This window comes from Epinephelus fuscoguttatus, linkage group LG18 (genome assembly GCF_011397635.1).
Source record: "Epinephelus fuscoguttatus linkage group LG18, E.fuscoguttatus.final_Chr_v1".
Taxonomy (NCBI): Eukaryota; Metazoa; Chordata; class Actinopteri; order Perciformes; family Serranidae; genus Epinephelus; species Epinephelus fuscoguttatus.
In genome coordinates this window covers 7,295,077-7,321,644 of record NC_064769.1, presented here as the reverse complement: position 1 = coordinate 7,321,644, position 26,568 = coordinate 7,295,077, and the positions used below count along the sequence as shown (strand labels likewise).

The window sequence follows — 26,568 nt, the reverse complement described above, 5'->3', positions numbered from 1 at the left end:
AAATGTAATTGTACAAACTGGGTCACATATTTTTTTTCTTTTCACTGTACATTGAATTGTTGAGTGGGTTGACGTTTGATATGGAGGTGACCTTAATAAGTCATATAAGACCAGTCAGATCAGTGTGATGGGTGGGCTTGTCATTTATCAAGGCTGTGGGCAGCCAAGCAGACCACACCAGTGCTACAGTGCACAAATGTTCATTTACTGTGCTCGACTCATTTCTGCTAACGTTTTTGTTTTGCTTTGTTCTGTCTCCCTCCACCCCACTCAGGGGATGTAGATGGGCCGGTGCCAGGCTGTTAGAATAACCTCTTGTCATGTGCTTTGACGTTGGAGGGAGGGAGACAGCAGAGGAACTGGTGGGAGGACAGATCAGATCAGACTGGAGAGGGAGAAGTCCTCAGAGGGACTTCAGTCTATCAAACACATTGAGGTGGACAGGGTGTAAAGTTGAATAATATTCAAGACAAGGGAAGCGTGAACTCACCCAAAGCCAGATACCATGCGGCAGAAGAGGAACATACTGTAGCCTTGTACAAAGGAGGACAGGAAGGCGAAGAAGCCATTGAAGGACATGGATATCAGCAAACACTGCCTGCGGCCCACCTTGTCTGAGAGACCGCCCCAAAAGAAGGCTCCAAACATCATCCCCAGATACACAATACTACCTGGAGACAGGGAGGGGGACAGAGATAGATGTAAATTATCTCAACCATCTGGAGTCAAATCTTTGTTAATCAAACTGAGTGAATAAAACACATTACACTTTGGAGATGGGAGACAGTTTGCTGACGCACTCATTCTTGCATGCATTCCCCCACTGCTGCATTCACATTAAAAAAATGTTAGACAAACAACCTTTTTGAGGCAAGTACAAAGAAATTTTACATTTTGGAAAAAACATGCCTATGATTGTCTTTCTTTTTTTAAAACATAAATGCATAAAACTAAAAAAAACCAAAAAAAAAAACCCCAGTTTCGTTAAGGACCCCTTTGTCGATGGGGACATTTTACAGTGCTCTCTGGTGGACAAGTTATGTAATTTTCATGCCGTTTCTAAATTATTTCAAGCAAATTTTGTCATGTGTGCACTGCATTTTCTTTATGCTTATTAGCCAACATATACATTATTGCCAATATATATTTAAATAGCAATACCTTACCTTACCAATACCTTCATGTATTTATGTATTTCAGAGGATTTCCCCATTTAAACATACATAAACCAAGTCCCATCTAAACATCTCTACACAGTTGCCTATTTGAAAAAAATACCTTGTTTATAACAGAAAAGTACAAAACTTACTTGAGAAGAAATTTACGAATGCTTGCAAACACAGTGCTTTAAACCACAGAAAGTAAAAATAATGGACGTAGCTGCCATGATGTCACACATTGGTCTGTGCACTCCAGTTTTGAAGCCTTGAGCTCTGCATTTCTGCTCTCTCCATGTTTTTCTTTTTTCTTTTTTTTTTTTTTTGCCAGGAGGCACCATATCTGTGGCAAGGCTGGTGCTGTAGAGGAATGACTCAAAGCCTGAGGACACTATCAACAAACAGCCTGTCACCCAAAGTGGCCTGCCCTTAATTATGTGTAACTTAACGCCTTATTAAAATATAAGTATAAAAGTTATAGAAAAAATGTACCCCCGTACACTTGTCATGAATGCTGAAATAAACAAAAGAGACCATAACTGTTTTTGTATCAGGGTGTAAACGTGTATTTCTGTTGTAATGCTGAGCATTTTAACATGGGGGTCTAATGGGATTGGGATGGGATGGGATTGACTGGCCATTAGAGGAACTGCAGCTTTTGGCACTGCAGTGTTTTTTAGTCCTGGAGGCTGACACTTAGTTTAAACCATACTAAGGGCTCTAGTTTCGCAGACTGGGCGAGGCGGGGGCGCAGCGCACCTGCGCTTCGCCAACTGGGTGTGGCCAGGCGGATTTTGCAAGTTTGGCACACCATGCGCCTGGCGCAGCTACTCCTGTTTCCCACCTCCGTCCCTCCTACCTGCGCAAGTTGGAAAGAGGGAGGAGAGAAGGCGTGGAGTGTGTTTTACACACATCACACCAATCAAATGAGCCCCTCTCCTCGCCCTTAAATGCGCCGCGCGAAGGCGTAATGAGAGTTTACTCAATTCGCCATGGCAGAACAGAGCAGAAGCGTCACACGGTCAAACCTCTCCCAGGAGGAAACTGATGTTTTGGTCCGGGAGGTCCAAGCTCGCAGTGTCCGAATATACGGAACTGTGAGCAGACCTCCACAGGCTGATGATGCAAAGGTAGCCTGGGAGGAGGTCACCACAATTGTAAATCAATGTTGCGTTTCTCTCGTGTGCGCTCTCTCTCTTTCTCTCTCGCAGTCTCACTCTGTTTCTTTTCTTTTGACTTTTCTAAGATGACAGATGCTGAATATATACTCCCTATCTGATGCTGTGGCTGTTTGTGGTTGGCTGAGAGGGATGTGAACTCATTAGTTTTGTTAATCAAATCAGGCTGGGTTTCCATTATGCGTGCCAAACGTGCCAAACGGTGCCAATCCCCTTTGATCTGACATCAGATGTGACGGGACAGTCGATACAGAGATACATTAATGTGCTGATTGCAGATAGTTGCATTGAATAGTGGTTTTATGGCTATTTATTGCATTATTAATGTGCCTGATATTCTGGAAACCTACCTGTGAGGTTTTGGTGACGTGCGCACTGTCCGCCGGTCAGCCAAACTTCGGCTTATACCGGCTGCGCTCCGCCTGCGCTGACAGTAGACCTGGCTTCAGCTGGCGAGTTTTTAGCGCACCTTCGGCGAAGCCTTTTGGTACGAAACTGTCACTGCGCCAAGCTGGATCTGTCGACACCTCCCCCTGCTGCGCTGCCACACCCATCTCAGCGCACCTCGGTCTGCCAAACTACCAAACTGAGCGCGCCTCGAGTTGCGCTGCTCGAAATTAGCTCTGCGCGGGGTTCGCCACCCTGCGCCACCCTGCGCTGCGCCGGGAAAGTAGAGCCCTAAATCTTGAATGCAGGAAAACCATATCTGTACTGGCTTCATAGAGTTAAGAGGTGTAAGTTTGTTGTGCCTGTGACCACACACATAATCACAGCTAGGTGTGATCAGGTGACAGCACCAACTGTAGCAGTGGGTATGGAAAAGCATGGAATCACAAATAGGTGGCAGTGCAAGCCAGATAATGTGCCACAGTGTGGTCACTCTTCAAGGGCATGGTCACACATGTGTGAAATCAACATACAAATATTTGCCTTCACTTCCTTTCAATGCAAGCAAAGTGGCGAATAAACTATTTGTTTCTAAATGATAGATAGATAATATAGCATAGGTGTAGCACAGGCACTAAAGCTCTAAAGCCCTGTACACTGTACAGTATATCAAACAGTACAGTATGTCAGTTACACATTAATGAAATACATTTTGTACTGTTTGATTGGTCTGACACCTGGTGACATTTCAGGTATTGGTAGTCCAATATTGCACTGGTCTTAGACACATACACACACACACACATCCATATAGTTACACACAAATACACACACAGCTACTAAACATAAGTTGAGGCATTAAGTGGTGCTTTCCAAGTGCATTGTGGAGTAACAGAGCTCTAAAAGAAATTGGTTCTGTTATTTCCCAGCTATCGACAGAACACTGAGAGGTCACATAAAATGTAAGTCTATATAAATAGCAGAGCTGGGATCAATTGAGTTTGGCTTGGAGCACAACAAGGCCACAACACTGTATATCAACTCGACCGTGTTTTGACTGGACTGAAGGCATAGTTTTCCTAACTGTAATTATGATAGTCACTGTGTGACATTGTGTCTGGTGGTTTTCTTAGTAAGGAAATGGAATATTCAAAGAATGTCACATAATTCAGTTGACATTTATTCAGGCATACTTTTATTTAAGCGCTTGAAGATCAAATCATCATTTAACTGTCATACAAGAGAGCCAATAAAAACAAATGGACAGTGAAATAATTTCTGTTTTTCTCAGTCAGTAGCTAGCTTGCTGTATATGAAATATGCAGTCTGTAGGTTTCTTTATTTGTGATGCAGGTGCAACAGAGAGATTACAAGGCCAGCCCATTAAACTTGTGCTGGGTTCACAATGTCTGCAGGAAATGCTTAGCTGTGTTTTCAAAGTCTAGCCTATTAGATGAGCTTGACCTCTGCATGCACTGCAGCTTTTCCTCAGAATGGATGTTTCATATATGGCTTCAGTTGCTTGGCACAAGTAAATAAATTAAATCATTCAAAACAAACAACTTGTGTTTGTTAGCCTATCATTGCTTAATGCCATGCTAATTACTACATCCATGGTATCACACTCTTGCGTAACATTCTCAGCTATTCATAAAGCCCATCCAAGTAAGGTAAGGCACGTTAAGTAATGTAGTTATGTATGTGAGTAAAGTTACAAAGGTTAGGTCAAGGAAAGTAAAGATACGCAGGTTAGGTTTTAGCAAGTATAGTTACGTAGATTAAGACAAGGTAAGTAAAGTTATAAATTTAAGTTCAGTTATGTAGTTTAGGTTTTGGCAAGTAAAGTTACAAAGGTCAAGGCAAATAAAGTTTTGTAGATTAGGTTTAGGCAAGTGTTACGTAGGTTAGGTAGGTTTAGAAAAGAAACATGGTGATGCCATACCTTAAAATAACTCAAATTCACTTTCACACAGTTCTGACCACCAGTCTCCTGGGGCATAGTCCTGTGCTTTATGAACCATCCACTAGACCAACCTGTCTTCTTATGTGGACTTTCGGTCATTATACTACTTTCTCACTTTGCTAGCAGATTGGTCACATGATACTTGGGCTATAGGAAATTTCTGGCTCGTGATTGCGTAGGTTGTATACAAATTGTGGTGCATTACTTTTCTAAGATATACATATGAACCTTGCATGAGACCAGCCTGACTAATAATGTGAACCCGCCACCATAGGTTACATAACCCTCGAAATAAGCCACAATTTAAGTGCGCATGTGCACACTTGCACGCCCGTTAAAGGTGCACTGCAGCACTTGAAGAAATAGCACTGCACCCTTGGGGACCACATTACATGATAAAACTGAAGTGTTAAAAGATTAAGTTACAACAGCTGCTCAATGTGCACAGGCAATAATGTGCTCCAACAGAGGCTTCATTTTGCATAGAGGTGTGTTTGCATTTCCTTTATCTATTTACTGGCATCTAATATGGTAATTTGAAATGTCTATAGTAACTGCTGTTTGTAAACCAAACATCTCTTGTGATACAATGAAGATTTGACTCCAGTTTAATTCTTCTGACTGAAATGAATCTGTCTGGAAAACTGATATTTCTAAAAGTGACCGTGGGGAAAACAGAGCAGTAGTTGACCTCTCAGCCCTGCTGTTAAAGTCCAAGCCTTCATCTCTGGCTGCTGCTTTTTTACCGCAGGAAGTTGGGGTCATTTCTCTTCCTGTCCCCAGCAACATGCAGCATAAAGGACGGGCTGGTGGAGAAGGGTGGGGGTTGTCAGGCTAGTAAATAATCCACTTTACTCTCTACGTGCTAATAAAAATGCTAATGGGTTTGGAGGAGGAGATGCGATTGTTTGACGAGGCAGCACCAGAACGTACGCAGACAGAGGAAAGGAAGCCTTTTCTTTTTTTCTTCCCCTTTCCTCTTTTTCTCCCTCTGTGTTTGAGGTGATGGGATAGATACGCCGAAAGTAGAAGGTCTTATCAAGCTGCACAGACATGATGCTGGGAGCTAGTGATTCATTACAGGTGACAGCCACTGGGTCTATCTATGCACAGCTGCTGCAGAGAAGGCTCTTCTACCGGCAGCAGGATATAAAGAGCAAGCTACACTCCCGCTAGCTTACAAATATCAAAGTGAATATCAAAACGGCTGCATTCTGCACTAACTGGTGACATCTTTTGAGTGGTGTAGCTACACACAGACAATGCATGTACTCAAGAAGATGCTATCTGGTAACACCAGTTCATTTGTTTTATGACTCTCCTTACACTGGGTGTGTGTCTGTAATAAAGGGGGAGGGTAGTGGGGGTGATGGGGCATCTGAGACACATTATGAATCTTTCTGAGATTGGATTTTCCACTGGGTTCAAACTCAGGTCAGACCTTAAAACCTCCACTAGCCTCACGATTTCAGGGCTTTTATGTAAATGAGTGAGGGACAGTTAAAAGCAATGGAGCCCAGGGACAACAGCTTTGTTTAACTGTTTGGCCTCATGCAGGCACCACATGAAAAAATAATGGGCAATTTAACAAAAATGGATTGTGGCCGCTCATTGCATCATAAATTGTGCATCACTTGCATCTCAACGTCCAGTTCACATAAGAGCAAGTTTCCCTTTTGTTGTGTCTGATTGCAATTATCCATAACGCAAAGTATAAATGTTTGCACCAAGAACACAGCAGGTTGCACAATGGCGGAGATAAAAAGAAAACTGACATTTTCAGGACCTGACCAATGAGGTGCACAGGCATTCCTCAAAATTTCAGGTAAGAAATTTGATAAATGACAAGTCTGGATGTGACAACCTTAAAAAAATGCACTTCACTTGCCACCAACTCTCCAAAGATGCTAATAATTTCACTGTAACGTGTGTGTGGCTTTTCGTGCCAATCTTTGTGAAATGGAGCATTGTTGCAGTGAGGCTTATTTGCATAGAAAAGGGCCAATTTTTCACCAAATGTATGCATATTACATATTTTACATATGTGCAAAAAGCCAGTAATAATAACCTGTTCTTATTTTCAGGGCATCAAATAGGGCAGCCTGGTCAGTGGCTCTCTCTCAGGGTGTTCTAATACAGTGTTTGAATGTTTTTCTACCAAAAATAAGACAAGAAAGACAAGGCCTTTAGTTAACTCCAATGTAATCCTATCTATGGCAATAGCGTAGTAGAATAAAAAAAAAACATTGTGATTAGAGCAAGAAAGTCCCAGTAGCATCGAAGGAAGGGGTGGTAGATCGCTCAAAGGCACGCTGCACTTTCACCCAGGAAACTAGTGTTTGTATCCTGCATGAAACCAAAAATCAACTTGAGTTTTGTTACTGGTGAATGTAAGATAGTCGTCAAGTGTCATACTTGTTAAGTTATTGTAGTTTTGTTGTCTAAATCTACAGTAGTTTTAGTGGCAAAACCTACATTTTCTGTAAAGTCGGAACTTTATTTTGAAAGACCCAGTAGCATGTAACAACTGGAAATCAACACAGAAACTGACACATCCAAAACTGATGTCAGAGGGGCACCTAGAGCATCAGAGTTTGGAGTGCAGGGCCACTGACAAAGCTGCCATATTGGACTAATTGGAAGCGGGAATGTGTTGAAAGGAAAATGCTTTTTGCTAGCTGATGTATTTCCCCCCTTGGCAGGTGCTTTGAGGACCACAAAGCACCTGTACGGGTTACCAGCTGCAACAAGTGATTCAATCCTTTTGTAAATTCGGCCCTGAATATCTTATGTCCATCACCAGAATAAAAAAACACGGCACAATTTAAACATGTTATCAACCTCAAACTGATCAGTCCTTCAATAGCAGTAACACCAGACAACAATTACCTTTAAGTTATATGCCGTACTTCATGTGGTGTGATTCTGTATGATTCTATACAAAAGTCTCTTCTTCACTACTACAAGCAGCAGCTTCAGTCCTCTATCTGTGTCTGCACAGGATGTGTTCAGCCACAGTACTCTGTGGTCAACCACGTTTTAAAAGCACTCAGGGCCCAACACACAATTGAATCAACTATGTGTGCAAAATAAAAGAAAACTTTAAGCCTAAAAAGGTGCTCTGAGTCTTTGCTATGCACATAAAACGCAAGTGGGAAGTGAGCCAGGAAAAGTCATTTGGATACATCCAGCCTTAAGCCACGAATCTCCGTACCACATGTTGTGCCAATCCATCTGGCATTTGTTGATATATTTAAGTGAAAAGTTCGACTTGCTGATGACAATAAATGATAACTCACAAGATCAATGTCAGTGGCATAAATCTTTTGAGGACTAACGATGTCCAGTGTCTGCACTAAATGTTTGCATTTTGGTTGTTGAGGTATTTCAATCTGGAGTGCAGAACCAACAGATCAACTTCGCCAAACACATTTTCCCACTTTTGCCCTGGGGATGTCTAGTCATGCAGATGGTTACATTAAATTTGGTAACGTTTTGAGCAACTGCATCATTTCTTCAGTTGAGACTAGTTCAAAAGAAAATTGTTCACCAAGCATGCTGCTCTCATGCACTGTTCATACATTTAACTACAAAAAGTAATGTACCAAAATTCGTACTATCCTACGTAATTATGAGCCAGTGATTTGTGCATAACCCACATAATTTGGAGGGCTGAGATCACATGATCAATGCCCTGACAGGAGTAAAGAATAAAGCTGGAAGCAGTCTCGTAAGGACGTAGGTTGGGTTCAGAGCTGAAATTTGAATCAACTTTTAAGGTACTTCTTGACCATATTTCTTTCCCTAAAGTTGAGGAGCGGTTAACACCTAAAGGTTAGGGTTTAGGACCTAAACCTAACCGCAGTAACTTAATTTGCCCAAACCTAAAGACACTCAACCATGTTTTTTCCCCCTTAACCTAACAACAGTAACTTAACTTGCCTCAAGCTATCCTCTGTAACTTTACGCTAAGTATGCAATGTCATTCATTGGGCGCTAATTTGTAGGAATGGAATCATACCAACCGTTGTATAAGGACATGTCACACCAAGTATGAAGTGGACGGATTATCCAAAATGACTAGGGGTTTCATTTATAAACATTAAGTATGCACAAAGCAAGGCTTTAATGACGCATATAAGACTGTAACTATCTCCATGGCAGGCTAGTATAAAAATAAGTTAGTTTTTTCCTTTAAGTACATGTATAAAATCCATTTAGCAGAAGTACTGTGGTAGTAAAGTTGTACTGAGCCCACCTGAACTGTAGCGCTAATCTTTTTCTTATAGGCAAGAGCTCCCAGCAGACGCTGTCTGTGCTCTTTTTAACGGTACACTGTGCAGCTTCTCTGCATCCAGAGGGATTATTTCAGCTAACTCTTAAGTTGTCTTCACACATGCTGCTTTTTTTCCTCCTCTGTAGTAATTAGCTCTTATGTGTAAGTGTAATTCTCTCTTGACACCTCTCTACTCTGTTTTCTCTCCACACCCCCGTGCAGTGTCCAGACATGGATGAGAGGAGACAGACAACAGTCAGTAGAATCAAGCGCTAATTTCCTCAGTGGAAACATTCAGAACATTATGTGAGAGCTTCAGGATTTCGACAGATGAGGGGATTCCCGAAGGATCTTGTGTGATTGACAGGCCAGTTACGGCAGGGAATGAGCGCAGAGGAGGGGGAGGCAGGGAGGGAGGGGGAGACTAGACCCCCCGGGAGCACAGCACATTCCTTAGATATTAATTATATCAACACCTGCTGGTTTCTTTTTGTACCACTGGAGTTCACTCAGAATATTCTGTCTCATTTAAGTTTACACTGTGTGTTTACAGTATGCAATTAGAACACATTATAACATCAAAAACATCCTCAGACCAAGAAACAGTCGCCTGATTCACACACACTGTCACACAAATTTTGGACCATATAGAGCTCCATCCAAGTTGGATGCAACCAACTGCCATTGATGGCAATGTGACCAAAATGTATCAGCAGATCAAGATGAATTCCGGATCAGTCAGGAATGTTGGATGCAGCAGAGAGACGAAAGATCAGAGTTTACAAGAGAACAAGTCTGGAATACTTTGATCAGTTTCTAGATGGGATAGCTCGCTAATAAAAAGGAGAACTTCACAAGAAAAGTGATCATCATAAAGATGAACCAGATCAACAATCCAGATCAGAAGTGCAGAATGAAGACTAGAAAAAAACATCTATTTGAGATTTAAAGGGGAACTAAACCCCCCTCTCTGGGCATTACTCCACCCACAGCTTGATTTAAAAAAATTCAGAAAAGATAGGCGGAGCTATACTATAAACACAATACTAACTGTAAACCTATACTAAAATACACTATGCTAACAATACAATTCGACAAATTACTAGCTATTCTCTCTGCTCTACTACTCTCTCTGCTCTGATCCAACCTACTCGCTATCAGTTTGATAACTGCGGACAGAATGGTTTTATAGTAAGGGGAGGAGTACAGGGATTAGGGCAGGCTTTAGCGTGGACGGTTAGTGACGTCATTCACCTCGAAAAAGAGTCGTTCGCCTCCAATGTAATGTAATGTAAATTCAAATGTAGTAACCAGGTTTCAAGCTGTAGAGGGCACTCCATAGCACATTTTTAAAATAAAATGTAGATTTTCAACAGTTTGCACTAAACTGTCAAGATTTTGAGCAGGATCAGTCAGTAACACTGCTATACAACCAGAAACAATGATTATCAGCTGAAAAAAATGGTTTTAGGGTTTAGTTACTCTTTAAAGCTATAGGAATTTTAATCGTGAACTATTTCTTTGTCTTGAAATGTAATTAAATCAATAGTAGAATTATATTTTAATCTGTATCAAGTGTGAGTGAGTTCCACTGCTCAAAATGGGACCCCCTATGGAAACAAAACACATCCAAGTTGTTGTATTCAAGTTGTTTTCATGCTGCAGTACCATTACAGCATTTAAATTCAAACTGCGTTGCATGCAGAATGGAGAGAACAGAAATTATAAAATTATTTTAACTTGCAATATTCCATTACGATTATTGTATTAAACATTAGTTAATTAGGTAATAAGGGTCTTATAAGTCTTTATAGAATGCATATTAACATTATGTGTTAATAAGACTATGTAAGAGTTAATAATAGCATCATGCATGTGTTTACTATCAGATACTGTAAGCACATATATAAAACACATTATTATGTATCTATTAGTGGTTAACCATGCACTAATTAAATGGACCTGCATTTGTATAGCACCTTTCTAGTCATCTAGTGACCACGTTCACCCATTCACACACACATTCATACACTGGTGGCCGAGGCTACCATACAAGGTGCCACCTGCTACTCAGTTTTAACACACTCACACACCGATGGAACAGTCATCGGGAGCAATTTGGGGTTCAGTATCTTGCTCAAGGACACTTCGACATGCAGCCTGGAGGAGCCTGGGATCGAACCGCTGATCTTTCGATTGGTGGACGACCCGCTCTACCTCTGAGTCACAGCCGCCCCATTAACATTTAGCTATGCTTTTTGCAGCTAATGGATCTAAAGTAGAACTATGCCTTTCAAGGGTCAATAAATTCCTAATTTTAAACTTATTTTTTGTTTGCTTTTTAAAGATATTCAAAGAGAGAGGGGATGACATGCAGTAAAGTGCCTACTGCCACAAGGACTCGAGGCATTGTTCTCGCTTAAAATGCATAGCTGCAAAAAGCATAATTAAGTGTTAATAAGTCCTATCGAGGCATTGTTTGTGCTTTAGATGCAGTTGATGCGAAAAGCATAGTTAACTGTTAGTAAGTGCATAATAAAGGTAATAAAGGACCCATTACACCTATCAACATATTGTTCTCACTACCCAAGAAGGTTACCCCACAATGGAAATGTAGCTTATATTAAGTATGTGTACTGTGTTGTATATTTGTAGCAGTTGAGCTTGTGAAGTAAGGCTCCTAAACGCTTTCTATGTGTTACTTAAAAGTTTTCATCATTAGCATATTGACATAGACAGCTACAAGAGCTCCTTGTTCACTTTAATCAATACCCCTCACTACAAAAAACACACATCTTATGTTTTATGGTAAATCCACACTGAGCTGTGACCTCTTTGTCTAGACTGTGAATGGGCGAATAGATCCTGTGCTGGTGCTTTGTTGTAAAGGAGAAAGAAACAAGGACAGTGAATGAAGAAATGGTAGCAAATGTCACTGGATTTTTTAATTAGCTTACCTCCAGCTGCAACAGTCTATTTATTGCACCCTTACCTGTCGATAGTGTTTGTAATTGTACACATAAAGTAACTGCAACACACAAAGCAAGAAAGATTGCCATCGATTACACTAAGCTCCTACGAGCAGACCCTCATGCAGATGTACTCCTCAAAGTCTTCACTCTGTGCTACACCTGCAGCATGACTTCATGCGAGCAAGAACACATTTTTAGCGAACATCCTCGAAATGCAGGAAAACACCAGCAGACACATTAAAGCCATATGTGGTGGGAGAGAAAAGAGAGGGGAGGGCATTGATGGGAAGTGTATGAAAGCGGTTCTCTCCCTCTCCCTTTCTTTCTCTGGGGAGGTACGTGAGCCAGTCTACCATGGCTAAACTGCAGTGAAGCACAATGCTGCAGAGATTAACTCCAGCCCATATCTTCAAATCGCCTGCATGGCTATGAGACACAGAGAGGGTGTGAGAGAGTATAAGAGAGGGATTACAGCAGGAGGGTAACAGAGAACAGACAAGAGCAGGGAGGAAAAAAACCTGGAACATCCCATATCTGGATAGCATCTCACCTTTTGTATGATATTACAGGGAAAGCCATTTTGGGTGAAAGTCCCAGTATCTGGAGTAGATAATGGACAGAAATGCTAGTGATGCATGCTAATAAAGGAATGGATTCATTTTTCCAGAGAATATTGAGAAGAATCATGTATAGTAAAAATGTAAATGTAAAAATATCATGGTGCTGCATTTTAATTCCTTTTAAAACAATCGAGTAGGGCACTTTGGAAGATATTCCTTCCTTTTCTATTTTGTCATGTATTTTATTGTAAAGGCAGTGGTGAAATGTAACTAAATACACTGCTCAAAAAATTCTCTTCAATCTTTACTGATATACATTGTATAATTTCTTGAGAACAAAATGACATAGCAACGGTCAGTGGAAACCAAAATCATCAACCCATTAAGGGCTAGATTCAAAATCACACCGAAAATCAAAATCAAAATTGAAATCACAGCTGATCCAACTTGCCTGAATTTTATCACAGCAACTCATAATGTGACTCAGTAGTGTGTACGGCCCCCGCAAGCCTGTATGCACTCTCAGCAACGTCTGGGCGTGCTCCTAATGAGTTGGCAAATGGTGTCCTGTGCGATCTCCTCCCAGACCTGGATCAGGGCATCAGTGAGCTTCTCAAGAGTCTGTGGGAGTACTTGGTGGTGTCGGCTGCACTGATAATGATACCTTACACCCCATATGTGCTCAGTTGGGAACGAGGGGAATGAGAGGGCCAGTCTTTTGATGCCCTTGTCATCCAGGAACTGCCTACACACTCTGGCCACATGAGGCCGGGCATTGTCATACACAAGGAGGAACCCAAGGCCCACTGCACCAGCGTAAGGTCTGAGGATTGCTTTGAGGATTTCATCCCAGTACCTAAGAGCAGTCAGGGTACCGTTGGCTATGACATCGAGGTCTGTGCGACCCTCCAAGGATATGCCTCCGCATACCATCACTGATCTACCGCCAAACCAGTCATGCTGGATGGTGTTACAGCCAGTATAATGTTCACCAAGGCATCTTGAGACTCTTTCACACCTGTCACGTGCTCAGTGTGAACCTGCTCTCATCTGTGAAGAGAACGGTGCACCAATGGCATACCTGCCAGTTCTGGTATTCTCTGGCGAATGCCAATCGAGCTGCACAGTGCTGGGCTGTGAGCACAGGTCCCACTGGAAGATGTCAGGCCCTCATACCACCCTCATGGAGTCTGTTTCTGACAGTTTGGTCAGAAACATGCACACTAGTAGCCTGTTGGAGGTCATTTTGTAGGGTTCTGGCAGTGTTCCTCCTGTTCCTCCTCACACAAAGGAGCAGATACTGGTCCTGCTGCTGGGTTGATGCCCCTCTACAGCCCTGTTCAGCTCTCCTCACAGCAGAGACACAGCAAACCTTCTTGCAACCGCGCATATGGATGTGCCTTCCTGGAGGAACTGGACTACCTGTGCAACCTGACTGGGCTGCGAGTACTGTCTCATGCTACCAGTAGTAACAAGGACACTAGCAGAACACAAAACTAGAGAAGAATCAGTCAGGAAGGATAAGGAGAGAGAAACTGTCTGTGGACACCACATGCAAAAACCATTCTCTTTTTGGGGGTTGTCTTGCTTTTGGCTCTCCATTGCACTTGTTGTCACTTTCATCTGCACCAAAGCAGGTGAAACTGATTCATAATCCCTTGTGCTTCCTAAATGGACAGATTGGTATCCCTGAAGTTTAAGGGACTTTGGATTTTTTGAGTGTACATTTATTCAAGTACTGTACTTACTGTACTGTGCATTTTTGACATACTTGTACTTTACTTGAGTATTTCTATTCTATGCCTCTGTAACTTAAGGCCAAAACACACCGGCGGCGTCATATGACGGCGGCGTCATTGACGCAAGTCAAATGCCGCCCCCAGCACACACAAAAAGCGTCACGCTGCGGGGTGTCAACCGGATTTCTATTGCCCACTCCAGTCCGCTAGGTTGGGAAGTACAAAATAGCGCTTTTTCAAGGGCGGTGACGCTGGAAAAATAGGACAATAGCATAAAGTGCCACGGCGCGGCACGTCGACGTGCATCGAGCCGCTGCCGGTGTGGGTTTGTAAATAGAAAATAATGGGGTGGTTGTTTTGACGTGCGTCGTATGCCGCCAGTGTGTTTTGGCCTTTCTACTCCATCTCAGTGGGAGATATTACAGTTTTTACTCAAAGTGACTACTTACTTTAAACATTAAAACTAGAATTACTGCCTCGTGGTTGAATGTGTCACCAGTCACATTGCAGTTACAGTTTACATTTATGTCCATTAAAACATAGAGGCTTCACACACATCTCCACCCAAACAGCACAGACGATCTATACAATTAGCACCCAAGATTAGTGTCACCAATTCAATATCTGACCAAAAGTCTCCACTTCTGATCCTGAGTTATGATGCTGATTAATGGCCACAAAGGTATTTTTGTAGAAAAATATGATGTCACAGTGAAGTTGACCTTTAACATTTTGGACATAAAATATCATCACTTCATCATCATTTATTCTATTAGTCATTTGTGTGAAATTTCATCATGATTAGCATATGAATGCCTGAGTTATGGCCAAAAACATGATTTGAGAAATTCCCTCAAGGTGTTCTTGATATATTGTGTTAACAAGAATGCAATGGATGGGGTCACAGTGACCTTCACCTTTGACCTTTCAATTCTAATCAGTACATCCTTGACTCAAAGTTGATGTTTGTGCCAAGGGGTCAGTCCCTGGAGCTGCTTGTCCTCCTCTGTAGCAGCAGGTGGTGAGACAGAGGACGCACGGTGATTCGAGGTTCATGCTAATGTTAGCTACGTAAGTGTGAACTTGAACCTGCAGCCATGGGCTTTTAGCTCTGGTTACCAGAAGGCTTAACTATTAGCAACATTTTCCCTCCATTTCTGAAATGCTTCAATGATACTGACAGACTCCATTTTAGACTCTCTCTTTGATATGTCTGTCTCCCTTTATTATGTGTACACATTTGTAGAACAGCCAATAGATTTTCTAGGCCCTGAAAACAGAACCAAGAGGAGGTGCAGATGTCTAGACTTTTCTTGATTTGCAACATGTTTAAAGGTTATTATAGGATTTTTGCCCAATGAAGCCACAATAAAACCGCCTACCCCAGCTTTAAGAGGTAAATATCCATATCCATTTATGCATTAATCTTGAAAATACTTTAAAAGTATTCATGTGAATGTTTCCCCATTTCTACTCATAATGTCAGATTATAGGAATCAGTATACCTCAAATAAAGTGCTTGTTACGTCCTCACACAGCATTTGAATCCCCCCCCCTTGCCCACACACTCCTCCTGTCCAACACTTCCCGGCAGTAGTCCTGACCTGAGACTGATTCAGCTGCGCATGGCTGGAAAACCCCTTTCCGCCTGATCAATATCTATTTTTGTGCAAGTAATTGATGCACTACAAAGAACGATCCTCATCTACCAGTCTGCTACTTTAGATACTCTGCTATTACAGCTGCTTGTTTCTCTATGCACATGAACTGCTCTTCAACTACTTGCAACAAGGAATGATTTAATGTGAATAAATTATGCACTTGTTACACTAAAAGCATTAGGTCATGTAGTGCCATTTGAGTTTAAGACTAGGCTGAAACCAGATTTGACTGTGCTGGATAATCTCTGTATCAGTTCCTCTATTTTATTATTTCTCTCATGAGTCTTTTTCCAGCCAGATGTCCACTGAAGAGGCTCTCATTGACCACTTACAGAGGCGCTGACCTTCACAGAGAAATGTAAAAAAACACCACTCACATCTATTCTGTAACATTTATTCCTCTAAGTGCATCCACAAGTGAGCATGTACGCACATCCTTTATTTATGCGGTGTGTGACTGAGTTGGTAAAATGACTCATTCTTTCTATTCTTTGCCTCCTGGCTCCCACTGAGAGATGAGTCAGAATATGGGTGAAATCTGGGTGAGTATTAAAACATCCCACTCCCCAAAAAACAAACAAAGTACGCATTCTCCTCTGGGTTATAAAACCACACAATCATATTGTGAAAATCTTTTAATCTTTCTGTGGAAATTATAAGTGACTGATGCTTTAATTTAACACTAAGCCTGGACACAGTATACATTGAGAAAAATCTGCCAGTGCTATGCAACTATTTTTGATATTAGTGAGACATTTATTAAAGCCAAGTCACACACAACACAAACAGACACACGATACTCAGACATACAGACCCGTTGGTGGCATACACAAACACGCAACTTTTCACGAGTGTGGGAGAGATCCTTGTACAGTAGCACAACACACCTCCTACTCATGTATCCAAACACCTGGTGCCATGACAACCCACTGGCAAGCTCCTAAAGCAATGCGATTACAGTTGCAAGTGTCACCCACTACTCTCCATGCACAGCCCTGCATGTCATAAACAACACGCATCATTAGAAGGCTGCTAGCAGCGCAACTAATTTCATTAACACCCACGTATTTCTACCACTCTGTAACTCCATGTATTTTATTTTCATCTAACTACATCAACCAGAATCCACACCTGATTTCCAGATGGCTCACTACACCTGAAAGTCAGGATTTCTCAGTGTCACTCATCAACAGGACAGCCAAGGTCTTGCCTCTATGACCGTCACATTGTTCACATACAGATTCAGAATATTCCTGATGAAGTGCAGTACTGCTTCCTCCACTTAACACAGGCAGTACTGTTCTCCATCACATTGTGTTAGGCTGTCACTTTAAGTACACTGTAATCCAATTAAGATGATTACTGTAAATTTGAGGCTTAGATGCTTTCTTAAAGATATGAGATACTTATCCATAGTCAATGCATTACCTACAGTAGAGTGGAGAGTAGGTGCGTCCTGAGTTTGAGAGACAAGCAGGAGTACCTCCACGGATGCTAAGCAGTGTGCTGCTGCAGACTGGGGCAGCAGCAAAACCAGGTTGTCCTCACAAATGTTTCATATGCAACCAAATTACATATCCCATGTATTTTGAAAGGCTGTGTGACCAATGCACTGACGGCAGTAAACAAGGAAGCAGTCCCTGGCGCTTGTACGAAGGCAGGTTGGAGTGGTGGATGGGTCACAAAAAACTTTCATATTGGGTCGCATATTTGGATCCGTGTGATTTTTGAGTAATTTTAAGGTATGTCCTCAGTCACCATGTTTCTTTTCCGAAACCTAACCACAGTACCTATTATTGCCCACACCTAATCTCAATAACTTTACCTTAATTACATTACTGTACGTTAAGGACGTTATGCCATTTGTGGGGTGAATATTTTCACTACTGTACCTTGCTGTCAGACAACCCTTTGCAACTGGTAACTGCTAAAGCGTTACCAGTTGCAAAGGACTGCGAAAGCATTTTATCACTCCCTTCAAAGCAACCAAACTCCATTGGCAAAACCTGCAAGTTTTACCTTGCTGATCATTGGAGCTGTTGGTCTACCCCTGCCTTTAGGATTGCATTTGTTTGTGTTACTGTATGACTTTGGTGAATCCAAACTAACCCTTTAAAACAACACGTTAGTCACACAATAACACAAACAAACTAGGTGATGAAGACAGCAGTAGACCAGCAGCTTCCATGTTCAGCAAATTATCAATGTCAATGATGTCTGCCTTTAAAGAGAGCATAGAAAATATTCACTTTCAGTTTAGTTTCTTGTTGGAAAGGGCTGTCTGATGGCAAGATGAAGTGGTGAAAAATATTCTAAACATAGCATACACTTTAACTAATTTTTTTTTATGGCTAAAATATGTTTTGCTGCTGCCCCCATCAACAGCAGTACATAGCTTAGCTTCTGTGGCAGTACTCCAGCCTGTGTCAGTCAGTCTTATCTATAGGCTACTTTGTGCTCAGTGCTAAATGTTAATTAGGTGAAATCAAAAGGCGGTGAACACAGTGAACCTTATGCCTGCTTAACTTAAGCACGTTAGCGTGCAGATGTTAGCATTTAAAAACATCATTGTGCATAAGCACAGTCTCACAGAGCGGGTCCATGTCATTGGTTCGACATCCCATTAGTCCAACTGTCCACAGTCCACGGCGGGCGTATGGTGCGCCGCGACTGGCTTGAGGCGGAGCAGGCTCACAGCTTATGTGTTTGTCACTTTCTTTTTCATTTTAACCCACACGATGATCTTTTCCTGACCCTAACCACGTGGTTTTTGTGCCTAAACCTAACCAGACCTTAACCAGGGCATCATGATGATTTCAGAACGGACTTCGAAACAATGAGTTTAATATGGTCGGAACAATGGGATGTCGAACCAATGGGCTGTCGAACCAATGGGCAGTTCCCCACAGAGCAGCTACCATGACTGTAGAGTCTAACAGACGCTTACAGTCCTTATACTTTTGTGTGCATTTTTAAAATCCTTAATTAGATAAAAACAGTTACATACCGAAACATTGCACTCTGAGTGTGATGTGTTTCAAAAATTATTTGTCACAAAAATGGAAAGACACATTTCCTCCCTTGCTTCTCTCCACTCAAGTTACCGCCTTAGGGTGTTGCCACTTTCTGTCCACATCTTTAATTTGGCACTGTGGCTACCTGCATTATTAAATGATACTGTACGGTTATTAAATTGCATTGCAAGCATCATCATAGCTGGTGTGCATCTCTGTCGTAGAGGATTTCAAGAAGCACATTGCTTCCATATATTTCCACTTATCACTTCCTTTTTATAAGGTCTTGACCTCACATGCCCGCTGTGCCCACAAACGTTCCGAACACAACAAAATAAGAAGGAAATACAGGCAGATGGCAGAGTCTCTGCAGATAAATACACCGCCACACACTTCTAGTGGTTCATAAGCAGAGTTGGGTATAACGCGTTAAAAAGTAATGTAGCGTTACAATGTAACGCATTAGAGTACTCTGATTACTTATTGCAGTAACGAGTAACCTAAGTTAGTTTGCTGTTTGAGTAATGAAATACTTAAGTACATTTTCAAACAAGACATCAGTTACTTCCGTTACTTTTAGAACACTGGTCCTTCAGCTCCGAAACAGCAACGGCTATCGTTTGGTTCTCATAACGGAGATAATGTTAAACCTATCAGTGTGAAAGAAGCCACGGAGCTTGTGGCTCGCTACGTGGTTGGAGAAATGCTGCCGTTGTCTATGGTGGAGTCTAAATAGGTGGAGTAGGACTTGCTGACTGACATATTTCAGACTCAGGACTTGTATTATGCCTGGTACACGCTACACACTGGTACTCACCAATTATCCCCGGTCGTCTTTCACGGCGTGTGTGATGTCATCGGGTTATTCTTTAGAAAATGGAGGGATTCTCCCAGCCAAGGTTATAAGGGGCTTTTAATTTGAAACAAGTGTTGAGTTTGAAATGACGGTGCGATATGTTAACTTTATAAAGACAACGGAGTGGATAAAAAGTAAATATATAAACACACAGAGGGATTAATAAATAACGGACCGTCTATAATGTAGTTTATTTCAAATGAAGCTGGGAGCCTCTGCAGTTGTGGTGAGTAAAAGCCCCGCCGCTATTTGTTAATGTTATTACTTTATGTCCGACCGTGAGGATGTACCATTGTTTGCTAGCTTGATGCTAATGACAATAACGTTAACTCAGCGGGTTGACAAAGTGCCTCTGCTGTTTCACGCCATCATTTCCCCCTTTTACTCTGTGTGGTAACATCCCTAGAGGAAATATTTAAAATGCTGGGGTGTTGTTGTCATACCGTTGTCCACAGCAGCAGATCGTTATGTGTTTCTAGTGGGCAAAGTAACGGCTGTGATGGAAGAATCGGATCTCAGTGAAGGGCAAGTGGTCCATAACTTTAATTTTGGAGACAAAAAAATGTAGGCTTAGCGCCTTGTGGTCCATTGCCCAATAGGAAATGTAGAATACTCAAAAGTACTTTAAAAGTGCTTGAGTTACTTTTCTGAGGGAGTAACATTGGAAGTACTTTTAAAGTAATTGAGTTACTTTACTCAGGGAGTGACGCAGTAAAGTAACTGGTTACTTTTAAAAAAACTTACTTTTAAAGTAACCCTCACCCAACACTGTTCATAAGTGATGACTGACAAGGGATTACTTTGTATGAGTCTATACACTATTAATTTTAGGGAAATCCTGCATAGTATTTAAAATACCTTTAACAAACCATGTTTTTTGTGAAGTAGAGATTAATTTTCTAGAATTTCAGGGAAAACAGGATCAAGTGCCATTTGTGCACCTAATCTTATTTTGATTTATACAGAGAAGGAACAGCTACTTTAACAAGCCCGTCAGTGATCCAATGACATTGAAAACAAGTCCAAACAAATGCGATTGATTGCAAACAATGTACTGTAATGGTGTAATGTAAACTAATCCAGTTTGGCTAATTCATGTATCAGAAATTATAACCATTGAGACAGTTTGTACTAAAATTTCATTTAGACATTTTTTTCCTACAAGTACAAATACTTTCTACACACTTACAAACTGTAATTTCTCCAGCAGTTTTTGACAAGTTTAAGGGGTGATTTAGGAGCACACACTTACTGATCATCATTTGAAAAGCTCAGCATCTCTCTATTTATGCTCTCAAAAACTTTGACACCACACATAACTAATCTGAGACAAGTAGGATTTGTACCTAGGTTTATTGTAAACTCTAACTTATCCATCTCACTGTTAAGAAGCCGAAAAATAACTTAATTAAAGCCTGAATTCTTTCTTAATCTGCAACATGTTATTCTTGTGTCCTCTCACAGAGTTGGGATTTAAACTAAACTTTCATCTGTTTCAGACTGTTTACTTACAGCACAGCCACACTCACAAATAACTGAGCCTCCTACCTGCCTGTCAAAAAGCATCAACCCTAACTGTGCAAAATCCTTATTTCCCAACTTCCCTCACCTTCCACCTAAGCAACCATGGGGTGAACTCTTACAATTTAATCCTTCACAAAGGTCTTTAATCTCAAAGGTTTACAGTTCTATCCAGTCATATGATGATCATTTAACCACCAACATAAGGGAGACTTGGGAGCGTGAGCTGGGATTAGTTTTTGATGAATGCTGGTGGGAATCCACACTGAAAGTCATTCACAAAACCTCTATTTGTGCCCGTTTGACCTTGATACAGTTTAAAGTTGTATTTAGATGCCATTATTCAAAAACAAGGTTGGCACAGATTTTCCCAAATATGGTAGATGTCTGTGACAGATGCGGAGGATCACCTTGTAATCTTATGCATATGTTTTTCTCTTGTCCAGCTCTGACGAACTTTTGGCAAATTTAATAATAATGTAATAGCTTTTACCTCTGTAATTGCTAAACGCCACCTCCTTCTGAATTGGAAATCCACAACAGCTCCTTCCAGCTCACAATGGATTAAAGAGACTATGTCATTTTTGAAAGTAGAGAAAATTAGATATTCAAGAAGGGGAACCTTGAGCAAATTCTACAATAAATGGCAACCATTTATGGATTTCTTTGCGACAATATAATCCCCCACACACACTCCCTCCCCCTTTTTTTTTTCTCTCCCCTCTCTTTTTTACTATTATTTATGTATTTTATCTGTTATGTTTATGCGGACAGTTTAATCATTTTATATAGACTATTTCTAAATACTTTTTTCATTGTACAGTATTTTCATTTTTTGCAACCGTTATTTGCTCTTAAAAATATACAAATCTAAATCTAAGGGTGTATACAAACATGTTTAATGATCACACCAATGTACACTGATATATGTAAGTGCCTCTGTTACTCTTGTACTGTATACACATCAATAAAAATATGAAACAGAAAAAGCATCAACCCATCAACTTTCTTGAGTCCAGCTGATGGTGGCTGCTTGCTCCACTGCCATTCAGCGGCTAAGTAGTGGAGCTAACTGCAAACTGCTAACAGCCATTGCTGCAACTAACAAACTCCACAGAATCATTCAGCTGGACCATCCGCAGTCACACACACACACAGCTGATTATCTACTGCTGAATTACAGCTCACAAGTCGCACCAACAGTCACTGCTGCTCTGGTGTGATTGTTTTTGCTGGCTAGTGAAACATTTTGGCGCAGACCATTTACTAGAGTTTGCCTGCCTGTTGTTCATGTGGCATTTGAACGTAATAGTAAGTACAGCCCATCTCGGCTTTAAATGTCTGATAGTCCACCACTAATATTTTCATCAATTCTCGTTTTGTCAACAAAAATGAAACATGGATTTTGTCTTAGTTTATATTATCCAGATATATTTTTAGCTCGTTATCTTCTTATATTCGTCATGGAAAAAAGGCTATTGACAAAAAAATTTCGGCAATGAAATTAACATTGAGGACTAACACATCCAAATAATGCAAATGGGAGCTGAATTCCTGCTGCATGTATACAGTCAATCTGACCCAAACTGGCCTAGGCGCTCTACCCACGTTCCACAGTTTCTGCCCTGGGCTTTGACCCGAAAGTCGAAAGCATTAAATATGTAACAAAAGAAGAGAGGAAAAAGAAAAAGTAAAGCATACAGCACGTACAAAATGTACAAAGCTGTAAAATTGTCCATCATGGTATCAGTTTGCTGCTAGCTAACAGTAGATAACTTGTTTGTTGATTGTTTGGTCGGTACCAAGCAGGTGAGACACAGTAGAGTTTGTAATGTATCTGTGTTAAAATATGTGTTAAAATAAATAGTTTATTATTATCATTATTAGTTTTATTATTGTTATTATTATTATCATTAAAATACAAACAACTCAGAAACGTGTGGATACTGAATAACTCATTTTACTATAATGCAAATGCTTACCAAGCCATCCAGCACCAGAGTTGGGGACACACATGTCTGTCTCAGCACTGGGTAGGACAAAGCCCACTACGAACACCTCCACGCCATCTGACATGAGCGCCAACCCAAGAACAAAGAACAGCTGCCACTGGAATCTTCCGTGGCCACACTCCTGCATGATCAGCTCATACTGCTGGGCGAGCTCCTCCTCGTCTGCCTGTCTCTCATTTTCCAGCTCCTTGCGGCTCTTTAGGCTGTCAGAAACCGGCTGGCCCAGAGCCACCTGGCCGTCCCGCAACTTCCCATCACTGTGGCCTGGAACGCCTTGGTACTCCCCCTCGTAAATCTCGTCTTCATCATCGTGGCCCTCTGTGGCATCACTGGAGGCCCCATCCTCTTCGTTGGCTGCATTGTCAGCGTAGCGACCGTCTTGCTGACCGTAAGTATTGTAGTTGTCCTCATCTTCGTCCTCATTCTGGAAGCGGTTGTAGCTGCGATGAGTTGAGTATTCATCTGAGGCACGATCAGCAACTTTGTTGAAATTTTTGGCAGCATGCCTCTTGGCTTCCTTAGCGATGTCCTTGGCACCTTTCGCCAAGGAAGTCCTGTTGTTATGTGTTTCGTCCATCTTGGCACAAGGATATCTGGCACTAAAAGTCTTTTAATTCAAATTTAATGTGCTTTTATTCCACCAGGTGCTACAAATGTAAAGTGCCTATTTTTTTTTTCCTTTCTGGTCTTCTATCCCCAGACAGAGCAAGACTTAAGGCAGTATATTAGTGCTGAAAAGCCAGTCAGCTGCCAGGACACTAATAATTAAGTAATGATGTCTAATTCCATTGGATGGGAGTAGGCAGACAGTGCTGAAATAGAGACAGTTGATCTCAAACTGGAAAGATCCTCAGTCCTGTCAGCGCTCAGCAGAAGAGACTAGCAGCCTGTGGGGACAGAAAAAGAAAAGCAAGTTTAGCTTGATTAAAAGCTGTCTGTCACAAACACTTGACTGCAGTATTTCTTGGCGCACTGAAAAGAACTTCAAAAGAGTGTTTCGACACTGAGACAGCAAAACTGAAGCTGATACATCAGTCTACTAATGAAGTGGAAATGCTTTACTGAGTGGGAGTGACGAAAGATGATGATACACTGAGAACAAACTGTGCAAGATCATTGAGTATTCTGACAAGTATCTAATGCTATTTTAATTGTAATATAAAAACTCTACCCTATGGAAACCTTTAACTGTAAAAAAGTAAACTTGTGGCCAGTTTACTACAAACACATCAACATAAACAAGAACAGATAAAACAATACATACATGTTTAAATATGATACGTTGCAATTCAAAAACACCACAAACTACAGCCTCCAAAAAGAGTCAAATAAGCACGTCAGTGAAAACAAGACCAGAAAACAATGAGCTCAGGGCGCGCTAGTTGAAACAGAAGTGTTTCAGATTATGATGTTTTAGTTTGGTACTGAGCGTATGATTTGATAATAAAGCCTTGGATTATACTGTATGAGTAGTTTGAGAGTTTCTAAGCAGATGTTTTGATACAGTTTTGCTGTTCTTGCTAGAGCACGATTTGAATTTGCTCAGCGAGTCACTCTGGCAATCAGTAATGATGCTCATTACCCATGCCGCTGGAGCCAAACTGCACCAATCACATCGGTGTATCTGATATAGGCGGGCCAGAGGCGAGCTAAACAGATGACGACAGCACTGCAACGACAAAGTCCAGAATCAGTCAGTAAACACTGCAAGATGGCTACGGATGAACACCAGTTGTTTGAAACGGCTTTGGCCGCTACAATGAACGAGTTAGACTTGGCTTTTTCTCTAAAAGAGGAACAGAAGACGGCGCTCGAATCTTTCCTTTGCAAGAAGGACGTTTTTGCTGTTTTGCCGACCGGATACGGCAAGAGTCTAGTCTACCAGTTAGCTCTGCTGGTAGCGCTCTGGATACGTCACCCCGTGTATTGTTCTGATTGGTCGTAGTGCTATCCAGTTGCAAGCAGTGATATTTTCAAATGCTTGGTGTCGCCCCTCGAGGTGGGCCATTTGCATTACTCATAGCCAGACCCTAAATCTTTCTAGATTTGGGTCTGGATTTCCAGGCTAGGAATGTTCAGCCTTTTTTGGATTCTTCATTAACTTTTCTTCACAAATTCAAGGTAACACATGGTGAATTACTGATATACAAATAATCATTTTGAAGTATTTCTTTAAAGGTTTACTTTGCAAGAACTCATGTTTTTGTTTTTTTCATGCTGTGTCCACGTTTTTTGTAGCTTCATCCGGGATGCGTGCTGTTCATGGTCTGGGACTGGTTGCCTCCTTTTTATAAGGTCCTGACCTCACGTGCCCGCTGTGCCCACAAATGTTCCAAACATAACAAAACAGGAAGAAAATACAGGCAGAGGGCAGAGCCTCTGCAGATAAATACACTGCCACACACTTCTTGTGGGTCATAAGTGATGACTGACAGGGAGTTGATACACTATTCTTTTAGGTAAATCCTGCATAGTATACCTTTAACAAACCATGTTTTTTTGTGTTTGGAAGTAGAGATTAATTATCTAGAATTTCAGTGAAAACTGGATCCAGTGCCATTTGTGGATAAAATGTCAAGCACTCTACTTGCAGTTTGGCTGAACTACGTGCGCCTAATCTTGTTTTGAGTTATAGAGAGAACAAACAGCTACATTAACAAGCCCGTCAGTGATCCAATTACATTGAAAATAAGTCCAAACAAATGTGATTGATTGCAAACAATGTACTGTAATGGTGATAAGTCTGTTAGCTGTCAGCCAAGCTTGCAGGAACTCCATTTAATTACAACTTATGTCCTTGAAGTGTTTCTGGAGTATTTCCAGGACTGTGGCATTCATATAACGCACGCAACTGTGAACTAGAGTCCTCCAGTGATTTGTACTGATGTGCTCTATTCTCTCATTATTAACTTGCTGATGACATGACAGTTGTAGGTCTTATCATCAGGGATGAAACACCTTTAAGCCTGTTGTGTAGACATCAGTCCATTAGAAAAAGTGTCTAAGTGTTTGTTGTCATTACTGCACTTACTAAGTGCTCTGCTCCCTGTACTCTAATTGCAATTAATCAGTAAATTATGAAATTCAAAGATTCATGGCAATTAGAAAAATTGTTTAACAGCCCTTATTTTACTTCAGCGTTGTGGAAAATATACAGAGTACTGATCATTGTCGCCACTCTCAATGCCTGTGTGTTAAAGCTGCTGTTATCAATATTTTAACGTATAAACACAGTCACACATACATTAGTGACAAACACAGATACTTTTTAT

General features: G+C 41.2%; 1 protein-coding gene across 1 annotated transcript in view; it reads right to left on the bottom strand.

Annotated features, from left to right (window-relative positions):
• Nucleotides 1-26,568, bottom strand: part of LOC125905753 (synaptic vesicle glycoprotein 2C-like) — a 78,118-nt gene that overhangs the window by 36,513 nt on the left and 15,037 nt on the right. The window contains exons 2-3 of the mRNA XM_049603942.1: nt 23,267-24,183; nt 491-671 (exon numbers count right to left, since the gene is read on the bottom strand). Of these exons, the coding sequence (XP_049459899.1) occupies nt 491-671; nt 23,267-23,873 (788 nt within the window). The 5' untranslated portion in view covers nt 23,874-24,183. The remainder of the gene's footprint in view (nt 1-490; nt 672-23,266; nt 24,184-26,568) is intronic.